Here is an 11524-nt window from a genome sequence, read left to right on the forward strand (position 1 = left end):
ACCGGAGCCTGCGCCCAGGGTCCGCTGTGTCCTCAGGGGCCTCGCTAGCAGTTGCAGCACGTCTCACTGATAAATCGCTTGCCCCTGCCTTCACCCTCCCGCAACGGTGCAAAGCCCGGGACACAGACGTCATCGGCTTCAGGGGTTTTCCCAAAGCGCACTACTCGGTTTGCAGATGCGAATACTACACGTGCGCATGCGCACTCGTAAAGGCAGGGCCTCGCGCTCCGACCCTGCTTCACTGCGCATGCGTCAGGCCAAACCGGAAGTACCTCTGCTCTAGCTGTTTGGGTTGTGTCCTGGCTTTGTTTAGGCGTTGTGGGAATGCAGATTTAAGATTTTTTAGACCCTTGGCCCTAGCAGAACAGGCTATCAAACCATAGACCTTTATCTGGCACTTCCCCAACAGACGCCCTCTCCAAACCTTAGCCCACGTTCTTGATCTTTTACAGCCGGGCCCCATTGAAGCTTTCCAACATCGTCTTACCCTGCTCACCTACAAATGCTGGCTAGTCCCTCATTGAGACCCACCTTCCTCTGTCGACCCTACGAACTGAAGCTTCCCACAGTCAATGGGCCCTATTGGGAACCCCACCCACCTTAGCTGTCTATTTTCATCCACTGGACAGTGACTAGGGATTTTCAAGGGCACCCTCAGACTGCAAGCTCCCAGATGACAGTGTAAATATTCATCCAAGTCTGTATCACCAATGCCCAGCCTGATGTGACCAGAAAGCAGGCAAACCTCTGATAGGCTTGGCAACAAATTTATTAGTTCAGAATAGAAAGAGCAGGAGTCCAACTGCTTTGATTCTTCAGTAAAAACAGCTTCTTCACTGGAGAGCTGCCAGCCTGCCCTCCCCACTCTCCAGACAACTCACCCTCCTATTAAGGCACTTGAAAAAGGTGTTAACAGAAAAGTCTCAGACCCAACCTCCCTGGATTATGCAGAGGGCCAGAGCTGTCCCATCAATCTCTTCAGCCACAGCTGAGCAAAGAAAAGAGCTGGCAGAGACTTTGGCAGGGCAGAAGTCCAGCCTCTCAAATGCTGGTGTTATGCATGAGGGCAATGCCAGCACCACAGAAGAGCTGGTAACAGGAGCATCATTTTGGCTCAAATGTAAATGAATCCATGATTTGAGGAAGACACTTGATAGTAAGGCTTTGTGGCCTCCAACGCCGTAGCTCCAGCCTGTCCCTCTCTCTAGGAGAGTACTAGAAGCTGGAGGGTGGGGCTGGGGGCCTCCAGAATTCCCTACAGAGAGAAAGGAGCTTAACATAAGGATAGAGGAAGGAAGAGTTTGAGTCCTCCCAGCTCCCCCATTTCCAGAGAAGTTAATGCTTCTGCTTAAGCACCTCCAAAATGAGAGATAGAAAGATACTGCCAATAAAAGAGTAAATACACCCTCCTCACCACAAAGACATCACCCAAAGAAGTTGGGGGCAGTTGGAGCACACACCCCCCCCAGAATCCATAAGTGCTTGCTTTGGGAGGGCTTCAATCTCCTGCAGCCCACTGCTAGGGGCAAGGCAGGTGTCACTCCCTTAGGAGCTGATCTGACTCAGAAGGGCTGAGAAGTCCATGTCTGCAATGGAGGAGAAGTCTTCATCCCCTGAGAGAAGGCCGTTGGGGAGCCCAGAGGCCCCAAGGGGAGCGGGAGCTGGGTCAGGGGGATTCTGGGACCCTGTAACCAGGCGTGTTATAGCCTCAGGGTACTCCATCAGCATGGGCTCCGCTGTGTGTGGGGCCATAGACACACCCTGGTTCAGCATTTGCTGAAACTCAGAGTTGTCGACGGATGCCAGGTCTGTGAACACGGCTGGGTCAGTGTTATTGCCCAACAGGGCCCCCAGGTCTTCATCAGCATCAAACTGCAGCTGTAGCAGGGCCTCCGTCAGTGTCCCTTCCCCTGCCTGGGTGGGCTTGGGGGCAGGCGGGGCCACAGCCTGAGCAAGGCTGGAGGCTAGGACTGGGACAGGGGCTGGGGCCTGAACCAGAGCTGATGCCATGGCTGGGGCAGGGGCTGCTGCCAAGGCTGAGGTCTGGTTTGGGATCTGCCCAGGAGAGAAGACCATGGGGGAAAACTCCTCAAAGTTGATGGTGCTGAGGGATGGCGTAAAGGCATAGGGCTGGGGTGCTGGAAGAGAGACAGAGACAGGGGTCAGAGAAAGCATGAGACCCACCCCGTCCTCTCTGTACCCTACCATATCAGTAGTGCACAGGATCACCCTAGCCGGTTTGACTCAGTGGTTAGAGCGTTGGCTCGTGGACTGAGGGTCCCACATTCAATTCTGGCCAAAGGTATGCACCTCGATTACAGGCTTGATCCCTGGCCCTGGTCGGGGTGTGTACGGAAGGCAACCAATCGATGTGTCTCTCTCACATTGATGTCTCTCTTTCTCTCTCTCTCTCCCCCTCCCGTCCACCCTCTGAAAAGCAATGGAAAAAGTATCCTCGGGTGAGGATTAAAAAAAAAAAAATAGCGCACAGGATCAATCCCTCCCTGTGCAGTCATGCCAGCACCCTCTGCCCAACCTGACCTAGCCTGTGGGGTCCAGTTCTAGCCTCACCTCCTTGCAGCCCTCTCCACTCCAGCCCGGAAAGCTCTCCTAGTCTTTTAGAAGGATGCTTTCAGAGATCAGCTGGTAAAATGTGATCTTACAGCTGAAAAACCAAGCCTTAAGAGGACATGGGCCCAAGGAGTGCCCAGTGAGTGTAGCCTGAAGCAGGGCACTCTTTTTTGAGCCACACACGAACACATATATTTTGCTATTTTAGACGTGACCTTTTTGTTTCCCTAATTCAACTGAGAGCTGAGGGCAGAGACTGTAACAACTTTTTAAACTCTGTACCCCTAGGTATCTGATACGGAGTTTTTAACTGGCACAGTGGTTCTCAGACGTCAGTGTGCATTGGCATCCCCAGGAAGTAGCTGGGACCTGGACCACACTTCTGATTCCATAGATCTGCAATGGGGCCCAGGAATCTGCATCTTTACCACTCTCCAGATGGCTCTGGCACAGATAATCAGGTCATGCCCTGAGAAACATGAGCCCGACACACAGCAGTCCTCAGACACCTGCTGGTGAGGTTGAACTGCTCTTTTCTCTCCGAGGGGGTGTAAACCATAGGCTGAACAGATTTGAGCCTATAGTTCCTGTGGGACTACAGGAAATCCTTACCAGGCTTAGGGATGGAAGTTGAGCTACGGGAGGGCACAGCAATGCGCCGAGGAGGCGGCCGGGGGTCCGTGGGTCCTGCGGAACAAGTCTGGGTCAGTTCTTGGCCTCCAGGGATCCCCCCTCCTCCACCCACTACCTTCTCTATAATTCTCCCCACTACCCATCTCACCATTGAAAGGACTCTTTTTCATGATGCTCTTGAAGGTCTCATATGTCCTTTTGCGTTTCTCCTCAATCCGGTGACGATCATCTGGGAAAGTAACAGGGAAAAGTGAATCTTGCTCTTCTCAGCTACACCCCCAAGCTCTCAGAGCGCCCTGAGGAGGAAGGTGATGAGCCAAGCTTTCCTTAGGCCCTTTCTCCAAACCTTCCGAGTCAACGAGAAGAGCTGCGTGATACAAGAATCCCACAGCTTTCTGAGAAGGCCTCTTGTTGTCTGATCTGTCACCTCTGAAGGGCACATGAGTGCCTCCAGGCAAAGGGGCCATGCTCTGGGAGAGCAGGAGCCCTCACGGCGCCCTAATCTCAGCTTATTCTTACCTGCACTGCTCGCATCCCAGCTCCCCTCCAGCCTCGCTCCAGGCCTGGCGGTGATGTCTCTGCACTCTGGGGCACTGAGGCATTACAGGCTTACTTAAGGCTTCCACAAGGGCTCTTATTCTCACCTCTGATGGTTTGATAGTTGAGTCAGAGCTTTCAGAACTGTCTTCCTAACTACAGCAGCACTTGGGTAACTCCGAAGTACTTAACACCATCAGTCCAAAGCCAGCCTCATCATCTCTCCTCAGAAACCTGGCTTTCTCCTCCTGTGTTCTCTCACCACCTGTCTGCCCTGTCACCAGAGCGAGAAACCTTGGACTCATCCTCACCATCTTCCTCTCACTGCCACTATTCACTAACTTGACACATATTTACCAACCACCTGCTAGGTGCCAGGCTCCATCCTAGTCACTGGGGATATGGCCCTGAGTAACCAGACAAGGTTCCTGCTCCCGAGAGTCGACACCCTAGTGACAGAGGGGCAGGGATACAACCATATACGAGAGATAAAAGCACTAAGGAAGAGACACGGGGTGATGATGCTAACAGTGCCGAAAATGAGGTCAGCGAGTCTAGTTTAGAGGTGGCCAGGAAAGCACTGGTGGAAGCCCAGGTGGAAGCCCATCACATGAAGGTTGGGGGCCAAGCACTTCAAGCAGAGGCAACAGCTAGAACCCAGGTCCTGAGGCGGGACTGAGCTTGGTGCGGGGGATGCTGACAGGTAACGGAGGACAGCAGTCATGATATCATCTCTCTGGCTATTCCCTCTGCAAGGTTCACGCCGCATCTTCTCTTCCTGGACTACTGTGACATCTTCCAGCATGGCCTCCCCTCCTCCAGCCTCTCCCTCTCAGATCCTCTACTCACCGCTGCCAGGCTGAGCTTCCAGATCTGCTCATGTCACTTCTCTGCTTATAAATCTTTGGTGGCTGCCCACTGCCTTCAGGATGAAACCCTGGATGAATGTCTTAAGCCTAACATTCTAGGCTCTCCTGCCTGGGCCTGTTCACTGCCCAATGTCACCTCCCACCACAGAGCTGCCCCCAAACATGCTGTGCATGCTCCGACACCCCTGCTCTTCCACGTGCTGGTCCACCTGCCTAGGGAGTGTGCCTCTATGTCTTTCTCCAATTTACACGGCACCTCCTCCATGCAGCTGTCCCCAGCACATCCCTCCCTCCACTTCGTATGTAACTCTGTGACTTAAGGATCTGTTTTGCATGTGTCTTCCTCATGTGACTGAACTTCTGGAGGTCAGGGAACAAGTCTTATTCATCTCTATATTCACAATACCTGGCACAGGCCCTGGCACCAAGTGGGCTCTCAGTAATTACTTGTGGAATGAACTGATGGCTACTTTGGGGTTGCTTTCCAACTGTATTAGATTGCTCCTAGGGTAGAAAACACTCTCCGGCTAGATACAGGCACTGGAGAGAGGATCATTCTGGCTGTTCCTACTGTGGTCAGATACCCAAAAGCCTGGACCAAACCATGGCTGTGTGACGGTGACAAGAAACACAGTGTGGCAACAGGACCCTGCAGCCAGACAGCCTGGATTCAAGTGCTGACTATGATTCACTACCTGTGTGACCTCAGGCAAATTAGATCCTATCTCCTATCCCAAAAGGCTCCTGAGAGAATAAAATCAGGTAATTCACTGATATGCTTGAAATAGAGGCAAGCCGTTTAACAGGAGCTCAGTAAAGCTGGAGATCATTATTACTAAACAAGGCAAGAGAGAGAACCTGGTTACTGTGTAAATTCCACCCAGCTCCAGCTTTTGACCCTCAACTATGGCCCCAGACATCCAGCCGTGGCTTCGCTGTCCTCGGCTGCTGTGTACCTGTGTCTGGGAGGTACTGGAATTCCATGGGCTCACTGAGCTCCCGATCTGAAGGCCGCCGCAGCTGCATAGAGACACGCACTGGGGCCTGCAGGCTAGGGTCCGCATAGGGAGGTGTCCGGAACACAATGGCCACTTGCCGGTGTACATCAGCTTGTGAAAAGGAGCCTCGGGCCTCCCAGCCTGGTCCCGTGAAATACACTTCAATGTCCTCTGTAGGAGAAGGAGTGGCAGTGTGGGCTGATGTGCTCAACTCACCCACAGCCACCGCCCACCCAATCGCTGATATTTGTCCCTTGAGCTCCATCACAGTGCTGCCCCCACGGTGTTGGGGGGAGCATGTAAAGCCAGCTCCTGACACTTGCCATCTCCAGGCAGCCATTCCCCTCACCTCCTCTTCCGGAGTCCCACCCTGCCTCCTGGAATGTACCTTTCTGCACCTTGTCACACAGCAGGAAGATCTCATCCCCCCCGAGGCAGCTCCCCGAGTTTCGGTTCACTCGGCAGATCTTGAGCTCAGCTGTGTTGGGGGCCCCTGAGGGTGTGGGAATAAGGAAGAAAGCCCTGAGCCACCAGAGGTCTCCAGGTGGCCTACAGGAGATCCAACGCCTGGTGACCCCAAAGTCAAGGTTACCCAGCGCTTGCTCATCGCATCTTTGCAGCCAAGTTTCAACCATTCCCACTGGCCCACTCCAACCAATTCAGCAACTAGTTATCTACTAGCCCCTACCATATGCCCAGCACTGTTGTAGAAATGGAGAATGCAACAACCCACGGAACCTAAACATATCTGCCCTCCTCGAGTTACAGTTCAGTGGGAACCAGTCTGGCCACACCTCCTTTCTCCACCTGACCCAAGCAGTCTTCAAGGCCGAGTTTATTACACTCACATGGCAATGAACTCTTCCCTCCTGACCCCCCCCTCCGTTCAGTTTCCTGTCCTTAGGGCCTAGAGCCCTTTTATTTCATTCCTCCTGTTGGTTACTTAATTAAAGACTGCAGTTAATGTCAGCCTAATTGATCTGTGAACTTCCTGTCAGCTTTTATCATTGAAGTATTACTTTCTAACACTGTCTTTTCCTGGGAGTTTATTTCCTGGAGCCATTAATGCAGTTCTGGGCACACCATCCTCTCATCACATACAGGAAATGCCTGTCTCCCATCTGACTCCCTGCCAGCCTGAAAGCTACACAAGGGCAGCTCTGGGTCCTCTCTGCCATGGCTCCCAGGCCAGTGGAGCCGGACAGAGGAGAGACGAAAAGTCCAGATGACTGTACAAAGCCCAAGCCCTCTCACAGGCTGTAACCACTCACTCCCTTCCCCTCACAGGCCCATCCCCTCCCCTTCCTGCACTCCCTGGCGACTCACGGTTGTCAAAGATGGGATGAGAGAGGACAGGTGCCAGGCGGAGGGGCCTGCCTGATGGGTCCCGCACTGTCACCTGGAAGCAGAGCCGCACAGCATTCAAGTCGTAGTCTCCGCGCTGCTCTTCTATGGGAACTGCCAGAAAGACAGATGGTCAGGAGAGCCAGGGCAGGGGGTGCGACAGGGAGCTCTGCTAGAAGGGCTGTTTGAGGGTGTGTGAAACAGTAGGAGTCCTAGAGGAGGGAGAGAAGGTTCTAGACCCATCACTGAGCTGTGTGACCCTGGCTGTCACGTCCCCTCTCTGGGTCTGTTTTCCCAATGGTAAAATGGGAGTGTACTGAATGGCCAGCAAGATTCCATCTGTACTGTGAGTCTTAGCCAGTGAGGGAGAGATGCAGGGAAGGTGGCTTCGGAAGGGGGACAGAGGGTGGGGGTGCTCCAGGCAGGCCCGGGCCTTCTCCCCCTCAGCCCTCACCTTGGAAGGGGTTGTTGTTGGTCTGGATGCGCTGACTGATGGCCTGCTCCAGGTCCCGCTTCTTCACACACTGGATCCCCAGGTTCTGGAAGCTGAGTTCCCCCGGGCATCAGTCACACTGTCTCCAGCAGCGCCTGGGCCCTCCTGCTTCGCCCAGTCTGCCCCTTCCTCCCCTACCTCCTGACCAGACCACCACTCCATGCTTAACCCTCTTGAATGGCTTCCCACTGCACTGCAATGAAACCCACTCCTTGCTCTGGCTGACAAGACCCTCTGCCTGTGATCTGGCCCTAGCCACAATCCCTGCCGGCTCCTTCCCCAATCACAGAGGCTTCTCTTCTGTTCTCCAACACACTACACTCATTCCCACTCCAAGGCCTTTGCACTTGTTCACTCTGCTTAAAACGTTCCGTCCGCGCTTCCCTACCTACTCTTTCTCACCATGCATCTTACCTGGAAGAGGCCTTCCCAGACCTCCCAGTGCAAAGTAACGAGGACAGCTTCCTCGCTCACCCCATGCTGGGCTATTCCAGCTTATTACTAATTCATTTTCATCATTAAGTTATTATTCTTGAACAGTGTTTTGCTTTATTTATATATTTGTTTACAGCCTGTCTCTGTCAACTGGTATGTAAGCTCCAGGGGAGACTGCTGGTTCTATGGTTTTCTTTCTCATTACAAGAGATGTGACACTAAGGGACTCGCTGTTCCAGCCACAGGGGTTGGGGGTCAGAGGTAATTATGGACCCATTCCCATCTGACATGGCTTCCCACTGTGCTGCAATGAAACTGGCATGTACTTGAGAGAGTAGACACATAATACATGATTTTAAGACAAAGGAAATCTGCTTGCAGCTGAGCAGGGGACAGAGCAAGTGTGAGGCATTCTGCCCTGGGTCCAGAAAGTAACACTGTAACAGTGACACAACTGCCCCTCCTCTTGTCCTCCCACCTCACCCCCAAAGCCCTGCCGGCCTGTGGGGAGCTTACCTGTGGATGCAGCGGTCCGGGCAGAGCTCAGCCTCGTAGAAGCCATCCCGACAGTCTTTCCCCACGAGCTCATGGGGGTGAGGCCGGTGAGGGGGGTCCTTAGTAACCAGGGAGATGCGAACTGTCCCTGGCCCTGTGTAGCCATTGATCTGTCCAAAGTACAGACAGCACCCTGAGCTTCAGGAATTTCAGAGCTAACTCCCAGACACAAATTTCAAGGGGACCTGGAGGCAAACCTGCTGGGGATCCACAGTCCCTCCCCACTGACTCCATGTCCCGCAGCCTTTGCTGACCTTAATGGTGGGGTGGGTCTTGGTGGTGTCTGTGCTCCTCTCTCCCGGGATACTGCCTGCTGAGCGGCCCTCGCACTTGTAGCGGAAGCGCATGCCCCGCGGCTTGGGCTGCTCGATGATCTCCACGTAGGGCCCGGAGGCCTGGGCTGGCTCTGCGGGGACACACCAGCCAGCCCCCGTCAGGCGGCTGCCCCCACTGCCCCAAGCCCTGGGGAGCTCCTCCCAAAGCACTGAGGACGGATGGTCCACTTACCAGAGGGGAAGATGAGGGGGAACAGGTCTGAAAGGGGAGGGAGAAAGGGGTCAGCACAAGCTCACTTCCGATCTTCACCAGGGAGGGCCTCCCAGGGAAACTGAGTCAGGGCCTGCTCCCTGGAACCTATGGTGAAACTAAGGGGTGGGAGCAAAGCAGCCAGAAACACCTGTTTCCTGAGAGAACACCGGGCATGATGTTCTCCCTTTACTCGGGGAAACTGAGTCAGGGCCTTTTCTACTTTCACAAGAAAAACTAAAAGACAGCACTCCCCACCCGGGATCCTGAGAGGAAACTGAGTCAGATACATTCCGAACAAGAAAACTAAGAACTGCCCTCCTGAGCCCCGGAGGGAAACTGAGTCAAGGCTCACCCCCCTCCACCACCTACTGAGTCAAGGTCCCATCCACGCAGGGGGGACAGTGAGTCAGGCCCCACAACGCCTGCCCCGCCCCACGCCACCATCCGGAGGCCGCTCCCCGCACAGCGCCCCTCGGCGCAGGAAGGGGCGGGAGGCGGCGCGGAGGCTCTCGCCGCGGTTCCCGCGGCGTCGGCGCGGCCACCCCCCGGGGTAGAGGGCGCCCTCACCGTCCATGGCCGGGGTCCCGGGATCCCGGGGGCGGGGCCGGGGTCGCAGCTGGGCCCGCGGGCGCGCTACAGCCGAGCCATTCGCCAGAGGCGGAAATGCGCCGCGCGCTCGCCGCCGCGTCACTGCCGGGAATCGGCCGCGCCTGCGCGCTGCGCCGCCGCCGCCGCCGCCGCCGCCGGCCCGCGCGGGGCACCGAGAGGTCGCGCGCACGCAGTGGCCCGGGCGGCTGGCAAGTGCGCGCCGCGCCGGGGTTCGAGAGGTTCCTGGGCCGCAGGCCCCTGGGTTCGGCTCGCTTCTCTGTCTGGGCCCCAGCTGGAGGGCGGGCCCGGCGATTACTCACAATGTTTTTAGGGGATTTCGGGGCCCCCTCCCGCCGATCGGAGGAGTCTGATGATGTCACCCGGGCCGGGTCTGGAGCACAGCCAGGGTGCCGGGCTGCGGCCGCCCGCCCTGCGTAGGGAAGGCTCAGGCCTGCTCAGCCCGCAGAGGCCGAGCGGCTGAGCTCCATCCACCTGGCTGCCTAATCGCTACAGGGGTCTGTGGTTGTCGGCGCAGAAGCACTTTTTAATTTCCCATCCACCCCAACCTAGATGCAGTGGGAGTGGGGTGGGGGGCGCCCGGACCTGACCACCTGGCCTTGCCTCGGGGAGCCTGCTACCCGCGAGGGGCGGCCGGAGCCCCCGCGGGCCGCCAGGCTCGGGTTTCAGGCGCCTCACACTGCCAGCCCTCGGGGGCGCATCTCCGGAGCCCCGTGGCCGTAACTGACGCCTGTCGTCTTAGAAGCTCCGGGACCCCCGGTGGCCTCTTGACCCGTAATGTCACGGCGCCGCCGCTCTTCTCCCTGGGGCCTCCTGTCAGGGACCAGAAGTCGGCCAAAGCGGTCCCACTAATTAGCTGTCATGTGACCCCTAAGCCGGGGTAAGGGCCCCGAGTGAAGCCCAGGGCGTCGTTCGTGCGGGACCGGGGAGGGGGCGGAGGCTGGGGCACCCGCGCCCCGGGCCGGTTCCCCGTCGCAGAGCGAGGACGCTCCCGGCGGGCGGCGGAGTCTTCCCCAGAAGGGAAAACCTTATTTTCTATGACTTCGTTCTAAACTAGGGAATCATGTGGGAATTGGGAAAGACTGGAAATTCTGACTTGCTTTCTCAAGCTTTGAGAAAACAGGAAGCGAAAAGTGAAAACAGTTACCACCGCTCCCACTCACTTCAGTGTCTCACGTGGCTGGCCCCGGGTAGGAAAGTCAGCGCGTTTTCTGGGGAGGCCGACTTCAGATGGCAGAATAGGTTAATTATAGCCATTGGTTAATGACACACAGTCATCACTGACCCTTGCTGATCCTCTTTAAAAGTTCAAATGTATTTATAATTTAAATCAGGAAATTGAATTCCCCTGTACCCACTGCGCGCCGGGATTTACCTCCGCACCCTGCCGCCCCCGCTTGCCCCGGCTTGACTGTTTTGGGGTTAAGAAAAAAAATTTACTCACGTACACATGCCTACACACCATGTTGTTTCATTTTGCTTAGTTTTGAACTGTGAAAAGAGTATCATTATTTTTGGTCTTTGTTATTTTTCCCCCCCACTCAGCATATTACTAAGGTTCATGCGTTCCATAGTTTATTCGCTTTTTATGGCTGTATTTTTGTGTAAATACACCACAGATTATTTATTCATCCCAAGGATGGCCATTTGAGTTTCTAGTTTTTTGCTTTTGTAAGCAGTGTGATGAATGTCTCCTGTTGTTACACGTATACAGGAATTTTCTTGGGTATATACCTAAAAGTGATTTATTAGGGTATAGAATTTCCTTTTATGTGTTTTCAGAATAATGCCTTGGTTCTCTAGCATCCTCCAAAATTGATTTATATGCATTTAAAAAAATATATCTCAATGAATGCATGAGTTTCAACATATTTGATATGCTTTAATCTATTGAAGTTCAAATTGTTTCATCTTTGGCCAGTGGGAACCTTTTCAAGTTGGTTCTTTGGCCTTTT

General features: G+C 54.8%; 1 protein-coding gene across 2 annotated transcripts; it reads right to left on the minus strand.

Annotated features, from left to right (window-relative positions):
- Positions 1–751: 751 nt before the first annotated feature.
- On the minus strand, positions 752–9844 carry RELA (RELA proto-oncogene, NF-kB subunit). 2 transcript variants are annotated; one of them, XM_081153807.1, is made up of 11 exons: positions 9531–9844; positions 8943–8969; positions 8690–8841; positions 8397–8545; positions 7407–7498; positions 6935–7066; positions 5997–6101; positions 5567–5779; positions 3353–3433; positions 3184–3258; positions 752–2138 (listed from the first exon to the last, which is right to left on the minus strand). In XM_081153807.1, the coding sequence occupies exons 1-11, from the start codon at positions 9535–9537 to the stop codon at positions 1546–1548; spliced, it is 1626 nt and encodes a 541-aa protein (XP_081009933.1). In that variant the 5' UTR covers positions 9538–9844; the 3' UTR covers positions 752–1545. The 2 variants fall into 2 exon arrangements, with proteins under 2 accessions (XP_081009933.1, XP_081009934.1); XM_081153808.1 differs by lacking the exon at positions 3184–3258 and having other exon boundaries at positions 9531–9627.
- Between the last annotated feature and the right edge of the window lie 1680 nt (positions 9845–11524).

This window comes from Miniopterus schreibersii (genome assembly GCF_964146895.1).
Source record: "Miniopterus schreibersii genome assembly, chromosome: 12".
NCBI classification, from domain to species: domain Eukaryota; kingdom Metazoa; phylum Chordata; class Mammalia; order Chiroptera; family Miniopteridae; genus Miniopterus; species Miniopterus schreibersii.